We start from the raw sequence: 24,498 nt of genomic DNA, 5'->3' as shown, positions 1-24,498 counted from the left end.
CATTCAATCTTTTTCCCTCTCAAAGGTCTGTGACCAAAAGTAATTCATCAGCTTCCTCAAAGTAATGTTATTTTCCCATTAGTGCTACTTTAGCAGGATTCAGAGGACTAGACTTATCAAAAGAATGACTTATTAGTATTTAAAGACCTTATGTAAAATATAAGACATGAAGGATAGTTTATATCACAATCAAAAGGATATTAAAAAATACCAATATACTGCCTGTGATTTTAATCTTACTTTTTCATCAAGATAATTAGTTCCAGTTACAATTTGTTTCTCAATTCTCTTTTCATTTGCAGACTTTAAGAACACTATTTTAAAGAAAAGGCATGGTGTTCTAATGTGAATCATATTTCAAAATATTTATGTCTGTCTTTAGGCTTTTTAAGGAGATCATGGCAAGCTGCTATTATGCTGTTGTAGTTTACAACATTTTGGGGAAGTCTTATGACTAGTACAAAATATGGGAATCACAGTATCATAGAATAGTTTGAGTTGGAAGGGACCTTCAAAGCTCATCTAGTCCAAACCCCCTGCAATGAGGAGGGACATGTTCAACTAGATCAGGTTGCTCAGAGCCCCGTCCAGCCTGGCCTTGAATGTCTCCAGGGATGGGGCATCTACCACCTCTCTGGGCAACTTGTGCCAGTGTTTCACCACCCTCATTGTAAAAAATTTCTTCGTCATGTCAAGCCTGAATCTCCCCTCCTTTAGTTTAAAACCACTACCTCTTTTCCTGTCGTAACAGGCCCTGCTAAGAAGTCTGTCCCAACCTTTCCTGTAAGTCCCTTTTAAGTACTGAAAGGCCATGATAAGGTATTTTCTGAGCCTTCTCTTCTCACAGAATGGTTGGCTTTGGAAGGGACCTCTGGAGATCATGTAGTCCAACCCACCTGATAAGCAGGTTTCACCTAGAGCAGATTGCACAGGAATGTGTCCAGGCGGGTTGTGAATATCTCCAAAGAAGGAGACTCCACAGCCTCTCTGAGCAGCCTGTTCCCATGCTCTGGCACCCTCAAAGTAAAGAAGTTTCTCTTCATGTTTAGAAGGAACCTCCTTTGCTTCAGTCTGTGCCCGTTGCCTCTCATCCTATCACTGGGCACCACTGAAAGGAGTCTGGTCCCATCCTCTTGACACCCACCCTTGAGATATTCATAAGCACTGATGAGATCCCTCTCAGCCTTCTCTTCTCCAGGCTGAACAGACCCAGCTCTCTCAGTCGAAGGAAGAAACCACTGCTGCCCCGTGTGAGGAAGTTGACGGAGAGCTTAGGAGCCCCGTAACAACTTCCAAGGGTGGTTAGCCGACCACACAAATCAGTGGTTCAGCAACATTAATATGGGATTTAACATTATTTTTACAATCACACAATTAATATGCATAATTAAAGTTTACTTCATTTTTTGATTGTTCAATGTGCCTTCTATGGCTTGATGCCGCACATTCCCAAATGGGAGACTACAGGTTAGTAACATTTGTTTGTAATTAAAGCACCTCTCTTATTTGCTACATACTTCTCTGATGAGCGTGAAACCAGTACTAGGCCTCAGAACTACCGTACCGGGACGCTGAAGGCAGGAAAAACTGGTAGTGCTGCAGCTGCCCATAGCCCCAGAGCTGCACAATCACAACACTCCAGGAGCTGGGCACTTGGGGAACTACCAACTACCTCCAAACGAGTTGATCTAGTCTTGACCAACAGACTAAGCTCTAATAAAATACCACAGAGAGCAAAAACACGGGCAGAGCCGCTCACGGCCCTAGGCAAACCCCTAACCCGCCTCACCCTTCCCCGCCATCGCCACAGCTCCAACCTCTCCCCTCAGCAGCTCCTCCCGCCGCGCCCCAGCCCGCCCCCTGCTGGCCCCGCCCGACCCTCCTCCCTGCCAAGGTCTGAGGTGACGGGGAAGGAAGGGGGGACTCCGCACCCCACGGCTTTGCGCATGCGCACGGAGCCCCCCCGCCCCGACCCGCTCTGGTTCCCCGCAGGGCAGGGCAGGGGAGCGGGCAAGGGGCGGCTTCGCCGGCCGGGCCGGCGCGGCCGCGGGAGGTGGGGGTAAGGAGGGGCTACATCAGCTGACCGCGTCCCGTGACGGCCCCGGGCTTGACGGCGACTGCGTCGAGAGGGCGGTCTCGCTGCCGGAGCTAAGATGGCGGCCTCCAGCGCCAGACTCTGAGGGAGTTGGAGAGGTGTAGGGGCTGCCGCCTGGCCCGGTGGAGGGTGAGGGGCGAGGGCTCCGCTCGGTGGCCCTTCACCCTTATCGCCGGCAGCGGCGGGAAGCGCAGCGCTGGTGGGGGCAGGTCCGGGCAGCGCGGGCTCCCTGGCCAGGTAAATCCCAGTGGCGGGGGAGGTGAGGGGGCGGCGGCGGCCCCCGCCTCCTTCCACAGCCTCGGGCGGGGCCCTGGGGCACCGAGGCGCTGCTGGGGGCCGGGTGGGTGCGGGGCGCGCCCCGCCGTTGGGCTGTGAGGGAGTGGGGGCCGGTCTGGAGCCCGCGCTCGCTGCCGCCCGGGCACGGATCCTTCCGCCGGCGAAGCCCCCGCTCCTTGTCCAGCCTGGAGGGGTGAGGGGGTGGCGGCGGGGGCGGCCCTGGCCTGGGGCGGTGAACCCCCGCGGGCCTGATCCCCAGCTGTGGTACCTGGGTTGTTACAATCCACTCTCAATCCTTCTCTTCCTGTATCTTCCTGTAGCTTTTTTCTAGCCTCAGCCTGCCTGGTGCTTCGCTGAATGTGCACCTGATGCAGCTTGTGTAGCCACGGGGCAACATTTGTCCTGTTTTTTTCTAAATGGGTACTAGCGCGTCCATTAGGAAAAGATACGTTATTTTTCTCCTCTTGGCCTCAGGTCAAAACATACCCATCATGAGATGCTTTGGGAAATAATTTATGAAGGATGGGAGACATGAGAAGGAAACTTGCTCTCACAAACATGAGATTTTATTTCTTTTTTTTAAGTGGTTATAGTGTGGCTGAAGAGCATAAGCAGAACTGTGTCTTTCAGAAAGTCTACCCTTAATGTGGTTATTTTTCCAAGTGTTTTTTAATTTCTCCTATGGATGCATTTTGCTTGGTCTTTGTGTTCTGAAAGTCAAAACAAGTAGGCATACTAAATGGTTTTCTGTCTGCAGTGAGCTGCCAGCAGTCTTTGGGATAGATTTTCCTGTCGGCATGGAGCTTGCACCTTGATAGCTGTGTCTTTACTGAGGGCCAAGCTCTGGGCCGTAAAAATGGTGTCTTAGTCCTTCAGTTTGGGTGGGAGGTTTTTTCCTATTTTCAGCTTGATGCTATCAAGCATAGGGAACATTAGAGCGTGCTGTTTAGGCAGAAGGCGGCATATAAGTTCATTTGGAGTGTTCTTATTAGTGTGCTTATTCTCTGCTCTGTGGCTGCTTTTGAAGTTAATGTAATCTGAAGTGAGTTTTATGTTTTTTCTGTTGTGCTCCTTCACAAGTAAGATCTATGGCAGTGAGACTGAGGAGATAAAGTTGAGTAGATAGCAGCCTTGTTTTTTAGTACTCAGCACTGGTTAAATAATTCTCTATTTAAGAAAACATTCCTTGTTTTGGAGCTTAAGTTCTTTAAAGTTGAAGCTTTTTCCTTTTGATAATTAGAAGATTGTCTACATAGGCTACTTGCATGTAGGGAGATATGTAGAAAAGGCAGGATGTCAGACTGCTAGTGACTCAAGTTTCAACTTTGAATTGAGTTAGGAGGATGCTGTTTAAACAGTCTGTTGCTTAGTTCCAAATAACAAGACCACTAGTACAGAGGTAAAAACTATGCTTGGCCCTAGCCTGCTTCAGTTTCTAGATATGCATCTTTGTCTAATTCCTGCCTGCTATAGGCAGACAAGTGTCAGAACACTTAACCAAAAATTAATGACTCCTTTCCATTATTACTGACAGGTTTTTTCCACTTGCAACAAATTTCTAAGTGGTTAGAGAGTCAGAGCTGAGTATCTATCCCTGTAGTATAAACTTTCCAGGAACTTTACCTTGTATTTTAGTCTTGCTGGAATGAATTTATAAAAAGATTTATTTCATAAGTATTGCTTGCTCCTCTGGGTATCATGTGCTATTTTTCATAGTTTCCAAACACATATTTGTCCTGAAGGACTGAATCACCGTGCACCAGATTTTAAGTGGTATGTTGGGGATTGATCTGAAGGGCCAGATCTGTGCTTTCAGATTGAGGTGACTTTTAGCTTGTATTTGAAGCTCAATAAGTGAAGCTTACTGACATAATAAAATAAATCTCCAGTTGGCATTCAACTGTATCTTGAAGTGTTAACCTTCAACTCTTTAACTTCTCAATTTGCTTCCAAAAATATTCTTATGCTAAAAAAATCCACTTTTTTTTTTTCTTCCCCTCATTAGCAACTAAACCCTTTTGTTCCGGTACTTTCCTGTTTAGCTGGTGAATGAGTTTAGTTTATTGATACAGCAGAGTGCTAATGTAGATGGAAAAGAAAAAAGGTGTGGAAGATTCTGGTTATTCTCAGCGCTGGTGCTCAGTGAGGGAACTGTCTGGAGGATGGACACTAATGTCATCACCGTAATTTCTGGTAGCATTAAGTTTGAAATTCTCAGCCTTTTTATTTCCTAGACTGTTGAAGGTGGTGATGCTGCTGTCACTGAGGCAGGTTGCACTAATCTTCTTTTAGGGATCTGCTGGGTCTCATCTTTCTCCTTTTACAAAAAGGGCTGCACAACAGATTAAATCTCAGTTTCCACAGTTTATTAGGCTGTAGTACTTCAAGAGGAGAGAACCTTTTAGGGAAGAGGGAAAAGTGTAGTGTTTGTTAAAAAGACTTTGTCTGAAGGCAAAACTCTGCCAGTTAGAGCACACAGCGGTGAAAGAGGCAGATACAACCTAGGCAGCTGAAGCATTTCAGTGCAGAAAAGCTCATTAATTTAAATAATGCTTTTAAAACTACACATGAGTAGATGACTGAAAATCAGGCTCCATACTGTTAAGCTAAAAGGTAGCTATGTAGAACTACAGATTAACAGAATTGTGTGTTTTTTCAGTGCCTTGCTCTCATTTGTTTCCAGTTGATCCCTGTTTTTCTCCTCTTGATGTCTTTTCTCTCTCAGGAAAGTCATGCTTGAGCTAGATACAAGTATCTGTCCCTGTGTATTGACTTGCCAGGAACTTTACCTAGTATTTAGCCTTGCTGGAATATATTTTTAAAAAGACATCTCAGTTTAGCAGCATTCCTCTTCCACCCAAGAAATCTCAGTTTCATATCAGCATTTCTCTTCCTCCTCCCTCCAGTGAAATAGAATAATAATACTGTTTGTGGCTTTGAAGTGGTACCTCATCATGGGTTAAACCTTCACTTTGTAATAGTAGAGGAGTTATATGATCAGGAAAAAAAAGTCAGTCTGAATTCTGCACTAAACTTTGAACCCATGTTCAAGATTCTGAATTTATTTAAACTAAGGAATGCTTGTATGTAGGTACAGCTATGCCTATTGCTTTGAAATGTGCAAGGTCACAGCTTTGTTTCTAACTCTTCAAGTATTGGTTTGAGACTGATTGTCTCTGTTTCCTGAAATAGATTCTGCTTTCCCAGATGGTAACTTTGTCTGAAGAATGTGAGATCCTGGAAAAGTGGAAAGCGTATGCAAGATGGTAACTTTGTCTGAAGAATGTGAGATCCTGGAAAAGTGGAAAGCGTATGCAAGTTGAACACAGCTTGTGTAATATACCTATTCATGTAGCTTAAATTCTGAGGCAGGGGGAAGTCTGGCAGCAGTTCAAGCCCTTTAATTTTAGGGGTTGCTATTTCTGGTCCATGCAGCACACAAAAATGTGGTTTCAGCTCTTCCACCGAAATCTATTTCATTGCTACTTGCAGTACTACAAGAACCAAATAGGAAAGTATTGCTGAAGTTCTGTCTTGTGTAAAAGCTAATTAACATCCCCATGTATTGGGGGAGGGCTTTAGTTAAACTCCCAAAAGAAGCTGCAAGTCATTGACAATATTTTGCCTGCAGGAACCTCAGATCATTTGACTATATGTTGCATTCAGCATGCTTCTGCTCTCAACCAGATGAAATGTTTATAAGCTGCTGCTTTCAAAGTACTTGTTGCCTCAGCTCCAGCAGAAATAGAACAACTGAACTAGGTATTTCTCTAGTATTAAACCTTTGAGGGCCATGAGTATGGGATATCCAATGGCTATGCTGCAATATGTTTGAAATAAGCTTTGAAGCTATGTTTTCTATTGTGAAATACCTCAGGACACTAAGATGATAATTAAAATTGGGACTTTATTGCCTGGGATGCTTTTGTGGGTGAAATAAAGAATTTAACTAAACTTTTGTGTCAAATTGGTCAACTTTTAAGACATGTCTTAAGGAAGGAGAGGTAAAGGTGACAATAAGAATGTACTCTTATTTTGGGTAATTAATATGATACAACTATGCAGGCTGCTATACCTTACACTGGCAATATGTCTAAACTTGATTAGTAATATAACTTGATGTGCTCTGCCAATTCAATGGTTATACTATCTCTGGTACTAAAATTACAATGTATCACATTGTAGGTGGTATAGTCAGAGTGAAGCCACACTGGTTCTGCAGGAATGAGTGACGGAAGAAAACTTCTTGGTTTCTTCTAAAAGGTCTTTGTCTTTGGCATGAACTATTTTTTTCATCTTGCTTTTGCTGTGGAACCAAAGATAACTGCAAAATGATTGCTGGACCTCAACATAGCAGCTCAGAACACTAGGCTATTGTTAGCCTTGTTCTCTGTTAAACTGCAGGAAAATGTGTACAAGAATTAATTGTTACTAGATTTTGGCATATATTGCCTCTGTGCTAGTCTTCTCAGTGGGAGAAGAAGCACAATGAGTAAAGTGTCAAAGCTTAATGATTTTAATAGTTTTTATCTAAACAAAAAAGGCAGTCTGGTCCATTCGTCACTTCAACTGCATATAAAATGCTTTGTGCATCAGTATCCTGAATCTAGCTAGATGCTGGTGATAAAAGTAATGGAAGCAACTGGTTCATAAATGAGTATTTCTCGTTCAGTATTAAGACTAGATATTTACAAGTGTGAGAACATCTTGCTTTAAATACTCTGGGTAGTGTTCAGGTCTGGGAGACTTAATGGAGCTGGTCACTGTAGTCTGGTGTTGGCAAAACTGGAATTGCAGATAAATAGGTCTTATAATCCTGTACTTAGTGAAGCTAGTCTTTTTATAAGCTTTTTTTTTTTTTTTTTTTAACTAATACATTGGTCCATGTCAAGAAAATGGCTTAAAAGGAGGTATGAAGACTGAGTATCTGGTGCTGTGTTCTGAAAGTTAAATGTAAAGCGCAAAATTATCAGAACTAAAGTGTGTTACTATACAGTAAGATCTGTGTAGTTTTGACAGAGTGTTTTGATGCTTATACATGGCAATAATTAATACAGTGAAGTTCTTAAAACAGGCAAAATGGAGAATGCCAGGAATAATGCTGTTGAATATCTTGCCCCTCTTGAAACTTTGCTTTCAAAAACTGGATTTAGAGAATTGAGTGTGTCACAAGTCAGTGAGATATTAACTCTGAAGATTTAACTCAAAAATTGAGACATTGAAATATGTAAATGCTACTTTTCCCTTTTTCTAGAGGCAGTACCACAATTTCTCTATAGTAGGTAGTGATGATGGTGCTGGTTCTTCACCTGAGGGAAGGAATTCTCAGGTTCATTTCAGTCAGGCTATCCATTCTTCATGTGTGTGTCTACATAACTGCTACAGCCTTTGCTCAGAAAGAAAATAGCCTGAAGTTGTAGAGGGCAGAAATTAGCAATGAGCTAATGCTACAAGTCATCCTTCTCAAAATGAGAAATCTTCCTTTGCCAAATCAAGTTAGCTGAATGTAAAAAGATGACTGGGGTTGTAGTCTTAACTTTTAGTGGGGTATTGACTGGGACTGGATTACTCTAGCATGTGGTGTTTTGGGTATGCCACCGCATTAATGTTGTGAACTTGAGAGTGGTACTAGTCTGTAATCAAGAGCAGAGAAGCCTGTTCTGTCACATTTGAAAAGAAAACTAATGCTGTAGCAGTAAACTGAGACTGACAACTTCACTCTTGCAATTTGATCAGGGTATGTCCACTTCGGTGCCTTGCATACGTAATAACAGCAAAGTGAAGTAAAAGGGAGGTTAACTTCTCAAGTATCAACATGCATCAGTTTCAATCATGGAATATAGTGTTTAGTGTTCAGAAACATTCCTTGGAACTTAGCAGCTCCTAAAGCAATGATCCAGTCAAGCAGTCATGGGCAAGTTTCACTAAATTCATGCATGTGTTTGGGGAATAGGTATTCATGTGTGAAATAAGCACATTGAGTTGTTAGCAATGGGATTGCTTAAACTTTTACAGCACAGAAATGGTACTTCGTCAGCTCTTTAATAGCAATGCTTAGCTAATAAGTAAGTTTCTCAACTTCAAATTCCATTTCAGACTGGAAAATAAGCTGTTCTATCTATCCAGATTTCCCCATGCCATTTATTTTTAAAAAATGGCAATAATAATCTAGCATAGCTGGAGTTGTGGATGCAGGGCGCTCGGATCATTTTGACATTGTAGAATTTTCAGGAGTTAAGTGTTCTGACGATAACCTAAAATGCACTTGAATCTGAATGTGCAAAGATGCAGCACAAGTAGTGTGATTGCAATAATATGGCAAGTAATAAGGTATAAATTACTGTACTCTGGTACTGTTAAAGAGTAACTGGTATAACAAAATCAGTGGGGAAACTAATAATTATGTTCATCTCCATGTGCAACTTAGTCTGTCAATTGTTTGATAAATGTAAGTATTCCTAATATTTCATGGTGTGGAATTGACAAAGAAGTGACTTAAGTGTTTAAAAACCAAGTATTTTTGTCTTGAAGCATATTGACGATTAGTGAACTTTGGTTTTAAATGAAAATTGTGAGTACTAATAGGATGTCTCTTTTGTTTTCAGGTCTGGGCACAGAATGAACATAATTAGAGAAAACAGAGATCTTGCCTGTTTCTACACAACAAAACATTCATGGAGGGGAAAGTAAGTTATTTAAAGATTGTTTGGGTTGTGGTTTTTGTGTGTGTGTGTATTGCATGACATTTCTCCTCTCCTTATTGGATTTAACTGCATAGTTCCTGTAATGATAGTTGAAGATTGAACTAAAGGCTCCTGCTGTGCAGTCTCCGAACTGAATGTATTTTCCTTAGCATCAGTTTGTTTTTTAAACATTGGGTCTTAGCCTTCCTCTGTGCATGTTGCCACACTTTGGTGTAACTCTGACATGACCACCTGACTTGCTCAGCTTCTCTGTCTCTTGGATTTACTATATAAAGCACTAATTTTTGAGTGGAAGTGCTTCTTTTCAGAACAGATTCTTGGAGGAGTATTGTCTTTTGTGCTTTAATAGACGAGGGTCATGAGTCCACATAGATTCTTAACATGTTGTTTAACAGATAATCTATTAAACTACTAACTGAAATTATTTGAAGACTTCTGTTACTAGAAATAAACTTCATCCGTTATGGGGGGTCTCAGATCTATACATGAATTTTCAGTGATGCCTCTGTTTGCAAAAGCTAGGGAACTTCTAATAAAACTGTCCATTAAACTATTATAATTGTACTGTACTGTGTTTGAATACAGCTGTTATGCATACTTTTTAAAGCTTCATAGGACTTTCTTTGGTATCCCTACCCATTATTCCTCCTTACATGCATAGCAGTGCTGTGGAAATGGGATTTTTTTCCTTGCTACGCAAACATCAACAGAACGGGAGGTACATTGTCTGCACCTCAGGATCATGAGTTCTGTTTTATTTTAATGGTTATGCTGAGAGATGACGTCTAACTCTGTTGTTTGACCAGTAACTTGAAACTAGTGTTGTGGTTTTATTTGTTGCTTGGTTGGTTTTTTGTTTGGTTTTGGTTTTGTTTGTGGGTTTTGTTTTTTTTTTTCTTCTCTGGCTGTCTACTGATAGTGTTACTTCCTGAATTCTTCCTATCCAAGTTTGTGAATGCTGGAAAGGAAAGAATGGGATTGCAGGAAGTGACAGCCGCAGTTCTTTCTCAGTTGTGCTTTGAAGAACCATGAGATTGCTTCAGTGTATAATCCAAGAGCTCCCTGCCTTTTTGTCAGTAAAAATTAAAGCCCTGGGTAGTTCAAAGTCCAGAGTAGATTGAGCAGCTGTCTGAGGGCAAAATCTTTGTTCTATCACAACACATTCTTGATTGACTTGAAATAAATAGTTTAATATTAAGTTTTACCTCATTAGATTTTTTAACTCAACTTGTGTAAATTGAGTCTTTCGTGAGTTAAGATCCATGTGTTTGGATTTATGTGGACACGGGTGAATAAACTGTTTCCTTTAGTGATCATAAGATACTATATTGGGGTAGAAAGTTAGAACAGTTTTCCCTATTTATCTTTCTGTTGCCCAACAGAAAATACCTGGTCTTTTCCTTTGAAGGTCTTGTGATGTATATGCAAATTTAGCATGCATACAATTTGAGCCACTTGGTGAAAATGAAATATGTAGAACTCAAGATGCTTTTCTTGCCCAATGCCTTCTGTTAAAGTGCCTGTTCCTACATAATGCAAGCTGTTGAAGTTAGAGTAGTTTGATCTTGAACTTTGGCAGTACTGTTCTGATAAACTATCAAGTCTTATAAAACTTCAAACTAAGTTTAAAGTCTAAACCAGGCTTAGTTTAAAAATTCAGTGGCACTTTAATTTTCACATAATGGAGAGGGAGTATTTTGTGAGTAGTTGCCTCTTGGGTTGCAGCAGAAGCTTATATGATTTTTAGTAAGCTTATATTTGAACACTTAAGTCTTCTCAGTTCTTAGTTACACATTCTCAGTATAATCTATGGATAATATAAAAAGGCAGTAACTTAATGTGTAGTGCTAAATGAGCCTGAATCACTTTGACTATTCATATGATTTGTCACCTTGCTGAATACAGGCTGTGTGTATGGCAGTGAAAGTATTTTCTAGTAGTACAGATGATGATAATAGAATCATAGAATACTTTGTGTGGAAGGGGTCTTCAAAGGTCATTTAGTCCAACCCCCCTGCAATGAGCAGAGAGATCTTTAATTAGATCAGGTTGCTTCATCTGTAGTTCTGTAAAAATAATGAACACTGTCTTTCTCTTGAGTGTGGTCGTATGAAATTGGTCTACCAGGTGCATCCTGATTAAAAAAAAAAAAAAAAAAAAAGAAAAAAAGAAAAAACACAAAAACAACCGAACAAAATCATTTTGACTTAGAACTTCTACAGTGCTTCCAAGAAACTAGTGAATAGGCAGTAGCCTTTTTACTGGGAAGAGGACATTTGTTTTGAATTTTTCTCAAAATAGCCTGGCGTTAGACTGTACTGCAGATGTGTAAGCCACATGTAAGAACTGACTTCTGAGTTTCTTCGGTTTGTGCAACAAGACTTTGGTCTTCTGAATTTGCCTAGGGAAATGAGATGAAGGAAATGGTAACTTGGCAAATCTGCTGTTCTGTCTTGTGTTCCTTGTCACATCACACATTAAGAATGCTGGGTATTAAATATGCTTCCTAGGTCTTGAAATGCTGATTTGAGGATGAGGGGAGAAAAGGAAGTGGCTATGATGTTTGGAAACGGATCTTCAATTATGTGTGATCGTTGCAGATCCTCATTCTACCACAAAGTACTGTGAAGCTTTTTAGTATGTTAAGTGAGTAACCAAAACCTTAAACAAGTAATAAAGTGCTTTATTACTTGTGACAAGATTTAAGTTCTTTAGAACAGCATAAATGAGCCTTATTTGTAAATCATATAAGAGACTGAATAGCTACCTAAATTTTGCAACAAGAGGAGAGGCAGCAGTTGATATGTTCAGAGGATTTTTCCTATGATCTGAGAACAAGAGCATTCTTTGACAGACTGAAAACAGTGGAACTGCTAGCAGTCAGAATAACTTCAAATGTTCTGCTTCATTACTACAACTTCTCTTGACCTGCATTTTACAACACAAGAATGTAGAGAAAGAGGGAAGAAACGCCCTGCTTCTTGATGCAGTGTCTAGTATGGCACAGATCCAGCTTAGTCAGCCATCTGGTTGGTCCTATTCTGTTCTTCCTTAGCAAACTCACAGCGTAGTCAGAACTGAAACTGAAATTGCTACACTGAATCAGTTTTAATACAGACAACCAGCTGAAGTATTTTATTTGGTTCAAGTTCAAGAAAGACATCCATATTCAGATCCTGTTTCTTTGGTCAGAGACAGTTGCTAGAACTGGCCCTGGTTCAGGTTTGACTTGACATTCTGGGCAGGACTGCCTCAGATAGAAGTACCCTAGAAGAAGTTTGTACAAGTAGTAAGGGATTAGTAATAATCTATTGTTTCAAACTCTGGTTACTTGTGTTGCAAAACTTTCTGATTCAGAAATATGTAAATAGTCTCTTTATATAGAGTTGGTTCAGGATGTGCTATGAAGGTTGTCTAGGAAATGAAACCATGGTAAGGCTTCCGTTTCACATTTGATGTATCTGAATTTCTTGGCTTTGGCTTACTGCTGCTTGTTTCTGTTATGCCTGAAATGCAACTATGTTACTACAGCTGTTCTTAAAGCACTGTGGCAGTTAAGGTATCTGTGAGATCAATGTACAATGACTAGCTGCATATTGAACTACAGATTCAGTGATCCAAATCAGAGTTTAGTAGTCTAGTTTTCCTCAAGTTGAATAAAATTAGGCTTGGCCATAGTAACACTTTATCTTGTTACAGTATTGTGACCAGATGTGTAAATTGGATTATTTCATGTTACAGCTGTTGTCTGAGATGGCTTCAAACAGACACTTTATATAGAGTATTGCATGAATGTATTTCTTTCTATCTGTGTAGTGCTTTTAAAATTTATTCTGGTCTGGGAGTACCTTCCAGTGCAAGTTTCAAGAGTCTTTTGGTCCTGACTTAACCAATAACATGGGAAAAGCTATGCGAAATCTGTTTAGTAGTATTTAACTTGTATGTCCCCTTTATGAATATATAAAACAGAGAAGATTAACGTTTTATAAGAGTAAACTGCAAAGTAACAACAAATAAAATTCCATATCAATTTCCTAACACTGACTTGTATATAGCTTTTTAACATAATTTTTGCGATTCAACATGACTTTTCTGTGACTTCTGGAGAAACAAATGCTCTTCTGTGTTCTAGGTATAAGCGAGTCTTTTCAGTTGGAACCCATGCCATCAACACATACAATCCCAACACACTAGAAGTTACAAATCAGGTAACTATTATTTTTAGACAGGGCTATTTTGAGTTTATTTCTGACTTGTGTTCACTTTCCAGAGTGAATAATAGCATTCAGTCTTCAGAAACTTTCTAGTCTGAGATCTTGGCAAAATCAGAAGGTATGGCAGCTGCTGCAAAAGCACACAAGCAGAAAACTGGTGTTGCCTTCACTAACTCTACAAATATCCAATAGTTTTTGTAGTTCTAGGCAATTTGTCTTTACTGGCCAATAAGCAGTAGTTTGCTTTTGGGTGTGCTGTTCTCAGGGAACTGGGATAAGTTTTGATCACTCTAAGGCTATGTCCCTGAAGGGAGTCGAGACACTTATTTACTTTGCAGAGTATTGAATAAGAAGCTCAAGCTAAAGCTGTCATGTAGCATGCTAGGTATTGCTTCATTACAACAGCTCAAATAGTTATTATAGGTACTAAGGGGTTTTGAGTGGAGAAGATGTAGCTTTAAAATTACTAATGGTCTAACCTAATTACTTTCAATTGCCTAGTGGCCTTATGGAGATATCTGTAGTATTGCTCCTGTTGGAAAAGGACAAGGAACAGAATTTAGTCTCACTTTTCGCAAAGGGAGTGGAAAAAAGTCCGAAACTCTTAAGTTTTCCACAGAACACAGAACAGAACTCCTTACAGAGGCACTGGTAAGATTTTTTTTTTTAATATTCAAGCAAGTAGTAAGTACTTGGCTATCATTACCATTTGTGGTAGTTTACTGTGCTTTCTTACATAAAAGGTAGGGAAGCAAGTTGTCTGTTGAGCTGTAATGTTAATGAACCTGATCTAGTGTCAGTTGCAGCGACTAGTGCATGATTCTTAAATAGTGAGTAAAGCTACAAATACTGAATACATTAAAATGCAGTGGAATGGTGAGCTGTCAAGAAAGCTTAGTCTGAGTCCTTTCAAACAGGGTCAGCTTAAATGTAGACTTTCTGGATAGGCGGACTATTGTATTTGCATTCATTCATGGTTAACTTTCTTAAAAACAGAGATTCAGGACAGACTTCTCAGAAGGAAAAATCACAGGACGGGTAAGTGTCTGACTTGTCTGGATCTTGTGTAGTTTAATGAGATGATCTAAAGACTAGCACTTTGTTCATATATGTTATGCTTGTGCTATATGCACTACCTAAAATAGCTTTTGTAAATTTGAATCTGAAGTCTTGCTTTGAGAAGAGAAAATTAAGGGTTTGTACAAAAGCAATGGGAACCTTTTCAGCAGTAGAATATTTGAGTCTTCTTCACTTGGCCCCGGTCTTATGGTGGTACACTTAAAAACTTTGGATGTTACTGCTGAAATAAAGGGCTTTCTAATTTGGTAAGATGGAAGAAGAAGAACATAAGCTTTGATTCATTATTCGATGTTTACTAGTTCCAGCACTTTACTTTCTAAATCTAATTTAGTTTTCTGCATGACATCCTGAACGCTTGATGTGGGAATATTTTTTTTTTTCCCTAGGAGGATTTTGGTTGGTCAGATTAAAGTCAAGATTGCTATTTAATGAATCTTGGTAATATAGTAATAAGAAAGGCAATATACAGAGCTGGACTTTATATTTGGTTGTCTTCTTGTTACATAAGATAGCACTTAAAGTATTGCATAGATTAAATCTGCAGTGATGAGCATAGTAACACTGGTGGAATATGGGTGTCCCCTTTGTCTTCCTGTAGTTTAGAAAAGACCTTTAACTTTTGCTGGTTTCAGTATGCCTGTATTTGTAACAGAATATGACTGCAGGAGGTGCAAAAATTGCACTATACTGATAAGTTTACCTTAATTTAGTCTTGATGAGCAGAGTAACAGCATCTGGTGCAATAGGTGTTTCCTTGTCTAACTACCATGCACATAGTCTGTGAGTGGACTAGCATCTGCAGCAAGAGAAACTTCCTTTTGGAGCAACTGTTTGGGGATTCCTGTTCTCTCTTCAAAATGTATTGTTTATGCTGTGACTTTCTTGTCAGTTGACAACTACTTTCCTTTGATTCATAGTGTTTTTAACATAGATAAGATCATTAAGGAAAATTATATAATTTTTTTCAAACTTTACACCCACGCTGCTTACTAGACTGGAAAATAACTATTGCCGTGTAGTAAAGGAGTGTGTGTAGATGTCTAAAAGTAGCTCTCTCTACAGAGGTATAACTGCTATAAACATCACTGGAGTGATACAAGGAAATCTGTCATTCTGGAAGTGACTCCTGGAGGTATTGACCAAATTGATCCTGCAACAAATAAAGTCCTGTGCTCCTATGACTACAGAAACATTGAAGGCTTTGTTGATATTGCTGGCTATCAGGGAGGCTTCTGTATCCTCTATGGAGGATTTAGTAGATTGGTGAGTACTAAAACAGAACAGCTTGGTATGGTCCTTAGGATGTTTATAGCTGCATATTTAATAAAGAAGCTTCAACATAATTTGAGCATACAACTATGTGCATCTTTAGCACCCAGCTGTGGAGCCTCAAGGCTTTTGGACAGGCTTTAGAACCTCTTTTCCAGAGGAAATTAGTTAAAATATTTGATAGCAATGTGTGGGGTTGGTGTTTTTTTTGCTTATTTTACATCTTTAAAAACTACAGAGCAAAAGATATTCAGTTATTTATAATTGGGTAGTGAATATGAATGTAATGTGGTTGTGGAGTTTCCTGACATCTCTCTAAGTACTGGAAGTGACAGGCAATATTACTGATCTACCTGATGGAGAGATCCTGTTCAGAAATAGTTTGATCAGTGGTGATACTTCCTTTTCAGGCCTGTGATCTGATATTCAACTGCTTTGCTTGGGAAATACTTCAGTGTAATATTGGTTTCAAAATCTTATATGGGTTTCAATGTGCTATACTGCAGACAGCTGAAATGGATCTTTAGGAATTAAATCATGGTTACTCATGTAAATATAGGTACCTCAGTCACTACTAACAACCCTCTAGATCAGGGTTTCCACATCTTTTGTACTGCAGCATGCTTTTCTCTGGCATAAAACTAGCAACATAGTTTATCCTCTAGAGCTGCCCTAACCTCGCCTAGCAAGGCTGGATAGCAGCAGCTGGGGATACCACTGGGGTTCTCTGGCTCCTCATTCCTGCCAGACTGTCAGGTTCTGTTGATGAGGGTGAACAGGCAGGTTATATAGACTTTTACTTTAATGGCACACTAATGTATAGCAGGGTATCCTTTAGGAATAGCTGCTATAGATTTTTTTTTTTGAAAGGCAAATGTAAACTTGATAGTGAATCTCTTGTGTAATAAATTTCTCTTCTCGTTATACCATGCACTTAGCAAAGGCAAGCCCAGTTGCTGGGAAGCTTCTTTACTATTATGTATATAGTGGAGGGTTATTTATGGAACTGTAATTTCTTAAGCTATACTGTATTTTTCACCTTTTTTTTTTTTTTTTTTTTTTCCTCAAAACTTGCAGCACCTGTTTGCATCTGAGCAGAGGGAGGAAATTATCAAAAGTGCAATAGAGCATGCTGGCAATTTCATAGGTATCTCTCTGCGAATAAGGAAAGAATCCCTAGAATTTGAGCAATACTTGAATCTTCGCTTTGGAAAATACAGCAATGATGAATCTGTAACATCTTTAGCAGAGTTCGTTGTTCAAAAAATAACATCTAGACACTTGGTAAGGGTATCAAACTGAACTCACTTGGTTCTTCTTAAGTACTAAGGATTCCGTTTCTTAAAATACTTTTTCCTTTTTTCTTAAGGAACCTGTGAAAAGAGTACTAGCACTTACAGAAGCTTGCTTAGTTGAGCGAGATCCAGCTACCTATAACATTGTAACTTTGAAACCCTTAGGCGAGGTAAGAGGCAACTTTCCTCAGTACCACTTCTTCAAATAGAAGATTATCATAGTAGGAATTTGGTAGTATACATGGGGTGGCTTTAATTTGTAGAGTAGATAAGGAACACATTAATGAAGCAGTGTTATTTATCTCTTATTTTTAGGTATTTGCAATAGTATGTGACTGTGAAAACCCCCAGCTTTTTACCATTGAGTTTATCAAAGGACAAATTCGGAAATACTCTTCAACAGAAAGGTAACTGGAGCTCCTGTGGGTTATAAATTCAAATGGAAGTTGCTATTGCAGTGCTTCTAGTTTCTCAGCTTTCATAAACTCTGACCCTTGGAAGTATTAACTCAAAGCCTTGCTATTCTAGTGGTCTGCTGCTTACAAATCAAGATTTGTTACAGGGTGTAAATCTCTCCCCTCTGCCTTCATCATAACTTAAAGCAAATCTGTTTAGAAGTTTTCTCATGAACATGTAGGGGTGTTGGCCAGTTAGATAAAACCTGTTTCTGCTAACCATTGTTTTTCTGCATACAGCTTAAATGATATGGAAGTGCGAAGGCTGTGAACCCTTTGAGCTATCTGCTTGAGATGGTCTTGGTTGATTCTATTTAAAACAGCCAACAGACTAGTCTCTGAACACACTTGCAGTTGTAATGCAGTCTAATCCTGCTAAGTGAGGTTTTGCAGAAGGCACAAGGGTGAATTGGCTTGCAACAAGTGTAACTCATTAACAGATAATCTAGAGTTGATCCCTTTAGTGAAAGGCTGCAGCTGGCTATAAAGGGTGCAAGACAGCTCCATTCTTACAGTGAAAAAAGGAACAGTGGAAAGTTAGTGACTTCTTCCAGAGGTGTAGCTGTTAGCACCAGTGTTAGAAAGAGATTCCAAGTATTAATGCCTTTCATTCTGCACTTGATATTTTTTCTGATTTTTCTTATAGCTTGTTTCTTTGGCATCGACTTTCTGATCTAAATTGTATTTGTACGTCTCTTTCCCAATCCAGAGATTCTCTCCTGGCAAGCCTGTTGGATGGAGTTAGAGCTTCTGGTAATAGAGATGTCTGTGTGAAAATGACCCCCACACACAAAGGCCAGCGTTGGGGATTACTCAGTATGCCTGTAGATGAAGAAGTAGAGAGCCTTCATCTGAGGTTTTTGGCTGCTCCTCCAAGTAAGCTAATGCTTAATACATGGTTTTATAGTGCTCTTTAAAACATGGAGGTATTGAGTCAGGTAATGTGCACTTACCTTTTATGTCTTCTTCCAGATGGTAACTTTGCAGATGCTGTGTTCAGGTTCAATGCTAACATTTCCTACAGTGGGGTACTACATGCAGTTACACAAGATGTAAGAATGAATCCTCTGCCCATCCTCTTAAGATGTTGTTAATGCATGAAGATATTAATAATTATTTCTTAACCAGGGTCTGTTCTCAGAAAACAAGGAGAAACTCATAAATAACGCCATAACAGCATTACTCTCCCAAGAGGGAGATGTTGCAGCATCTAATGCAGAGCTTGAAAGCCAATTCCAAGCAGTAAGACGACTAGTGGCTTCAAAAGCAGGCTTCCTTGCCTTTACTCAGCTTCCAAAGTAAGTGAGAATTCTCTTCAAGCTTGGAAGTAGTAGGTGAAAACAGTTCTTGAGCTTTTGATGATGCATTACCTTTAAGAATGAGAACTGGAGTTAAGCCTCACTTCTGAAAAAGACTGGAAGACTCTGTACATGATTGATTCCAGTAGTATGAGGCTGTTATCGGGATTTAATGTAAATTGAGAATCCCAAATGATCATTAGGATGTAAAGCTGATTCTTCCTTTGCTAAATACTCTCTGCCTTGAGTCAAATATGGTTTAAAGCTTTTCTTAGTGGAAAAACTTCTGAAGTGTTCCTTCTTCTATCCTTGAAGTAGGCAGTTCTTCATTCTTAAAGTATGTTGATGCCGTTGCTATCTTCAGTTCAATACAAGATAAAACTTTATGTTAGGAAGTTGAGTTATACTTCTACAGTACATACAGACTGCTTGGAGTTTGTGTCCTAACTGGATAACATAAGGAAGCAGAAACACTACCTGATGTTCTGAAAGTGAAAACGGGCTTATGGGGCAACTTAATGATGTAAAGAGTAACATACATAGGTAGTCTGAGACCTCCATAAAGTCCTGTTTCTCTGCGAACAGTGTCCTGTACTATCACTATCCTGTAACCACAGAAGTACATCTTTGTTTTGGTGAATGTGCTCTGGGCATATAGTTAACAGTGAAGTCAGTATTAATGTTTTCCTACCAAGAAGTCTCAAAGTTATGTAAACGTCAAGGTACTGGCTTGTCAAATGCAATGGGAGCAGGCAATTCTGGTCCCCAATTGGACTTTTATCTTAAAACTAAGCTTTCTGTTTCCTCTCTAATATTGGTGATTTTGCTTTCTTTTCAAAAGATTTCGAGAACGGTTAGGAGTGAAGGTTGTGAAAGCCCTTAAAAGGAACAATGATGGAGTAACCCATGCCTCTATTGACATGCTTTGTGCTCTTATGTGTGTAAGTATTAAATTGTGAATTCTTTTATTTTGGAATGTGTGAACTTCAGTCTACTGAAAAATGTAGAAATAGGGACTTCCCTTCCCTGTTGCAGTATGCTCAAACATGAAATGACTTGTGGGACTGGTGACTTCCCACTGAACTTGGATGTGCTTTTTATGGCTTCAGAGCGTGGCTTTTTCACTACAGCTGTTAAGAACTGAGGACTGAAATGTGACTGCATAGTGAATGCTTTTTTTTCTTTTTGTTTTTAGCCCATGCATGATGACTATGACTTGAGGCAGGAGCAGCTGAACAAAGCTTCCCTTCTTTCTTCAAAGAAGTTTCTAGAAAATCTACTAGAGAAATTCAATTCCCATGTGGTAAGTCAAATTTTGAAAACAACCAGCTGCTTTAAGTGCTTTTCCTAATTGCTATGAAAACACTTCTGTCATACTTGGCTATATCTCTGAATATATTTGTACCTGCAGTTGAAGTGCAGAAAACACAGCTATGTCTGTCACTGAAGCTTGTTCTAAGTAGGTTTGGCTCTCGACAGGATAGGATGTAGCTGTCTATATTGAAGAACTTGAGTGTCATGCAACAAATGTTTGCATGCTTAATATGGAAACTGGGTGTTCCTTTTAACTGAAAGGGTAGTGTGAACTTGTACTTACAGGATTAAAGCTAGAAAAAGTAATTCGCAGCACACCAGTATACAAGGTCATGAATCTCCAATATGCTCTAAGAGCCAATACTTTACCAAAGTAGTGCCATATTCAGAGTAATGGCATATTTGACAAGCCAGTACTTGTAATTTTTGTTTGCAGACTATTTGATGGTATGACAGGGAAGAGCACCATAAGCATCATGAGTACTGAATAAAATTTGCATGAATGCTCTTGGGCGGGGGAGAAACATGGTATCTGTGTTACATACGTGTCGTCTTAATTTCAGGATCATGGGACAGGTGCCCTAGTAATTAGTTCACTTCTGGACTTCCTCACATTTGCCCTATGTGCTCCATATAGTGAGACTACTGAGGGGCAGCAGTTTGACATGTTGTTGGAAATGGTGGCGTCTAACGGAAGAACACTGTTTAAGCTCTTTCAGGTAAGATTTCGTATATTTATTATTATTATTATTATTAGAGACCGTAGGTGGTCAGTGAACATGAACTTCTTCTGGTTCTCCTGAAAGACAAATTTGTCTCCTGTTCAGCTGGTTAATGTGCTTAAACCTTTCCTACCTTGCTGAGTTTTTTTAGCGACCTGTCGCTTTACTTTCAGATATCAGATTGAGGTGGTTATGCTATAGTGAATGATATGCCAAATTGTTGTAGAATAGACTGCTTAAGGCTTGGTTCTAGAAACACTTTAAAATAAAAACATCAGTTAAACATTAAGCTAGATTCAGCAGATGCGCAGATTTTCCTCTCTTTGGAGAATGTGCCACCTTTTAGTTTCTCAGTAAAATGAGTTAAGAGTTACAAAACAAGAGTAACATCCTTTTCAGTAGTAAACCTGCAAGAATTCTAAGATTTTTTAGCTAAAAATGTCAATACTTTGCTTCTGTAAAAACAGTATGTTCTTCTGCTTCTTGGTTAGCATGAATTTGTTAGACCATTTTCCTGAGCATTATTGCAGCTTCTCTGGTATATAGTGTTGTTCAGTGCCAAGAAGTCCATCTGATAGTTGCATGAGAGATTCTGGTTTAAAGGCATAGGGAGGAACTCTTGCTGGACTAGCTTTCACAAAACTGGAATACTAACTTTTGCCCAGAACTGGAGGTAGAACAGCCATGTAGATGAGTTAAGGAAACTGAATCACAGATGATCTAATCTTCAAATTTTATTCCTGGATAATTATTGTATCAATGTTCTGTTTTAGCACCCTTCTATGGCGATTGTGAAAGGAGCAGGTTTGGTAATGAAGGCAATAATAGAGGTGAGATTTTTATCAGTGTTATCTGGGATAGCATGCTGAATAAGTATTGTCTATTTTGGAAGTGCAATTGCTTACCAGTAGAAGTCTTATGTTAGCTTCTGTTGGTGGAGGTGGGTGGAGGGAAGATGGGGAACAGAACACCTGCTTAATTTTGAGTGGTTTAATACAGCAACTTGCTTTGTCTTACACTTGGGGGTTTGGAAGGCATGTGAGTTGGGACATCAGGTAGTGTCTTGCATGTTCTCATACTGCAGTCAAGATTTGGCTGTTAATGTTGTATGTAGCTCAGTCACGTACCTCAGAGCCACCGGTCTTCTCCTGCATGTCAAAGGGGGTGTCTCCAGAAGGAGAGGCCATGTTTCCTGGGATGCATTGCCAGATGGAATGGGACTGGGATTAGCAGGCAGTAGTGTCCCAGAGCAGACTAGTGGTGTCAGCCTCTGTTCTTGCTCTTTCTGCTTCAACAAAGGATGATTTGGCTTTTGTTAGTTTCCATACCACATGATGTATGGACCAAGTCCATACTTCTCCAGGGCTGCTCATGATTGTTTCAGGGTGACCTTGCCAACTGACTCTGGACACTTCCTGTGTTGAAATTCAGGGCTTCAGTTAGTGCCTCATTGTATTGCAATGGCTTATGCATCTGAAGTGTGTCTAGTAGTTTCTTGGAATGGAAGTGAATGAACACTTGAAATAGAGGTATTATAAATCTGCAAGTTTCCATTGATATCTCTGATAATGTTATCTAAAAGTTGCTGTGCTGTTTATTACAACTCCTGTCTTGTGAACTATAGTGAGACATGGGCAAGTAAATGCAGTAAAAGCTTTTTATTGACTGAGTGACAGTCTTATCCATGTGGCTATCTAAACAGAACTGCACCAGTTACTCTTCAATAGTTACTGTTGACTACAGTCAAGCAACAAGCAATTACTCGTGGCTGTCATTCTTTGTTTAACCCTAATTTGCAATTGCAGTGTGAAAATGGTACTTGTAAATGTACTACTAGCCTTCTGATCTATGATGGGAGTCATGCGTCTTACTCTATCCAGTTACTGTCCTCATAGATATAACTACCAATTATCTGGTTTGTGGCTTTACTACAGCTTTGATCAGTTGCTGTTGAGAGCTTGCACTTAAAGCCCATTATAGTATAGCTTCTAACTTTTGGATATTAGTTGACATAATTGATGGTCAAGAAGGCCTTGGAACTGTAGACTAAGATAAAAACAGCTTAACTAAGATTCTTTCTTTAGTAATCATCTTGCCCTGTTTCCAAAGGAAGGAGACAAAGAAATTGCTACCAAAATGCAAGATCTTGCCCTCAGTGAAGGTGCCTTACCTCGTCACTTGCACACTGCTATGTTTACAATAAGCACAGATCAGAGGATGCTTACAAATAGGTATGTCAGTCTCGCTTGATGTATTATCTTTAAAAAGTCTAAGTAATGGCCTAGCTAATACTAAAAACATGGGGAGGTCAGGGAAGAAAACTTGCAGCTCTTTAGGAGAATATTTTTACTTCAGCAGCTGGTATGTTGGAGTAAACTTCAGCAGAGACTGCAGCCACTTAATAAAACTTTTTTTTTTTTTCTGAAATGGAACTTGGGTTGCTTACTCATTAAAGGCTCAAGTTTGGTTGTTTTTTGGTTTTTGTGGGTTTTTTTTGTTGTTGGTTTTTTTTTGTGTGTGTGGTGGTGTTTTTTTTTTTGGTTGTTGTTTTGGTTTTTTTTGTTGTTTTTTTGGTTTTTGTTTTTTTTTCTGAAAACACTCAGGGAAAGAAAAGGCAAGGTTCGTCTTGTGTTATACAACTGTATATATCCTGGAGTGCATACCTCAGACCTCTTACATGCAGTTAGGGTCACGCATTCCGTCTGAGAGAGCAGTCTCATGCAGAAATCATCCCCTGAATTCAGCAGTCAGTAGAATTTGTGAGCTCTGAGACTGGCCTGAGGTTATGCGGAAGAGGATGAGTGATAATTCAATTATTTCCACCCAAATATGAGACCATAGAATAGAAGTTTTAGCTGCACATTCCTGAAGTGCTTAAAGAGTTGTGAAGCAAGGTAGTGACAAGTGGAACTTGTTGCCACCGTGTATCATCCAGGAGAGAGCTTGTTTGAAACCTTCTGTCGTACTAGTTCTGTTTGGAGCTACTACTTATGACTTGCTTGTAAGCAATATGTCAGTTGAATGTAGCAGAACCCTAGTGACAAATGGTGGCAGAAAGCATCAGTGTAGAAGACAGGCTCCGAAAAAGGCTTTCGTAGCCGACAACATGTATTAAGAGCTTCACGTAGAGCAGCTAACAGCTCTTGATGGCTTCTAGACTCTTAACTTGAATTTTAATTTAAGATTGACTAGCTAAACTTAAGCTTTGTTATTAGATTATTAGTTTCTACTCTATTGTTCAAGTGTTCTTTTGAGATCTAGATCCTCCAGCATGTGCTGCTGCTGTTCCACTAACTTCACTGGAACTTCTTAAAGGCAACACTTTAAAGCATGCTAAGCATATACTTGAACTGGAACAATATAATGCTTTGTGCTCTTACTCACTCAAGAGCATGAAGCTCTTGCTCATCTTCATTTCACCAGCATGGTAAGGGTGTCAGTTTAGTGATTTAAAAGCCTGTTTAAAATGCGAACTTGCAGTTCATTAATTTTGGTGGCTTTTTCAGGCAGCTAAGTAGACATTTGGTTGGCCTCTGGACAGCTGAGAACAAAACTGCTATGAACTTGTTGAAGCGTATTTTGGTGAGTAAAAATGGGATATGGAGTAGGAAAATAATAAAATCTGAGAGCCTGTAGTATTAGAAAGCTTGGGGTAGTCTGTATGGTAAACATATCCCCTTTCCCCTCCAAGGGAGAAGTCTAGCATGGGAGATCAACAGTCTGGCATCTGCTATTTAAAGGATGTTGATGGCTAGTACAAAATATCTCAGATTCTC

The 24,498-nt window shown here is 39.6% G+C and overlaps 1 protein-coding gene across 3 annotated transcripts in view; it reads left to right on the top strand.

Moving 5' to 3' along the window:
- The first annotated feature begins 2,108 nt into the window (after positions 1-2,108).
- DNAJC13 (DnaJ heat shock protein family (Hsp40) member C13) overlaps positions 2,109-24,498 on the top strand; it is a 56,716-nt gene continuing 34,326 nt past the window's right edge. For 2 of the 3 annotated variants that reach the window (XM_082046191.1, XM_082046190.1), the window contains exons 1-18: positions 2,109-2,332; positions 8,977-9,057; positions 13,208-13,283; positions 13,791-13,940; positions 14,286-14,327; positions 15,432-15,632; positions 16,716-16,922; positions 17,008-17,103; positions 17,249-17,340; positions 18,098-18,264; positions 18,361-18,440; positions 18,517-18,686; positions 19,528-19,627; positions 19,882-19,989; positions 20,564-20,719; positions 21,496-21,552; positions 22,832-22,953; positions 24,229-24,304. In XM_082046191.1, the coding sequence (XP_081902317.1) occupies positions 8,990-9,057; positions 13,208-13,283; positions 13,791-13,940; positions 14,286-14,327; positions 15,432-15,632; positions 16,716-16,922; positions 17,008-17,103; positions 17,249-17,340; positions 18,098-18,264; positions 18,361-18,440; positions 18,517-18,686; positions 19,528-19,627; positions 19,882-19,989; positions 20,564-20,719; positions 21,496-21,552; positions 22,832-22,953; positions 24,229-24,304 (1,968 nt within the window). In that variant the 5' untranslated portion in view covers positions 2,109-2,332; positions 8,977-8,989. The remainder of the gene's footprint in view (positions 2,333-8,976; positions 9,058-13,207; positions 13,284-13,790; positions 13,941-14,285; positions 14,328-15,431; positions 15,633-16,715; positions 16,923-17,007; positions 17,104-17,248; positions 17,341-18,097; positions 18,265-18,360; positions 18,441-18,516; positions 18,687-19,527; positions 19,628-19,881; positions 19,990-20,563; positions 20,720-21,495; positions 21,553-22,831; positions 22,954-24,228; positions 24,305-24,498) is intronic. The other variant, XM_082046192.1, reaches the window with a different exon arrangement.

The sequence above is a fragment of the Streptopelia decaocto genome (genome assembly GCF_964273445.1).
Source record: "Streptopelia decaocto genome assembly, chromosome: 2".
Lineage (NCBI taxonomy): Eukaryota > Metazoa > Chordata > Aves > Columbiformes > Columbidae > Streptopelia > Streptopelia decaocto.
Note: the sequence above shows the minus strand (reverse complement) of the source record. Positions and strands in the feature narration are given on the sequence as shown.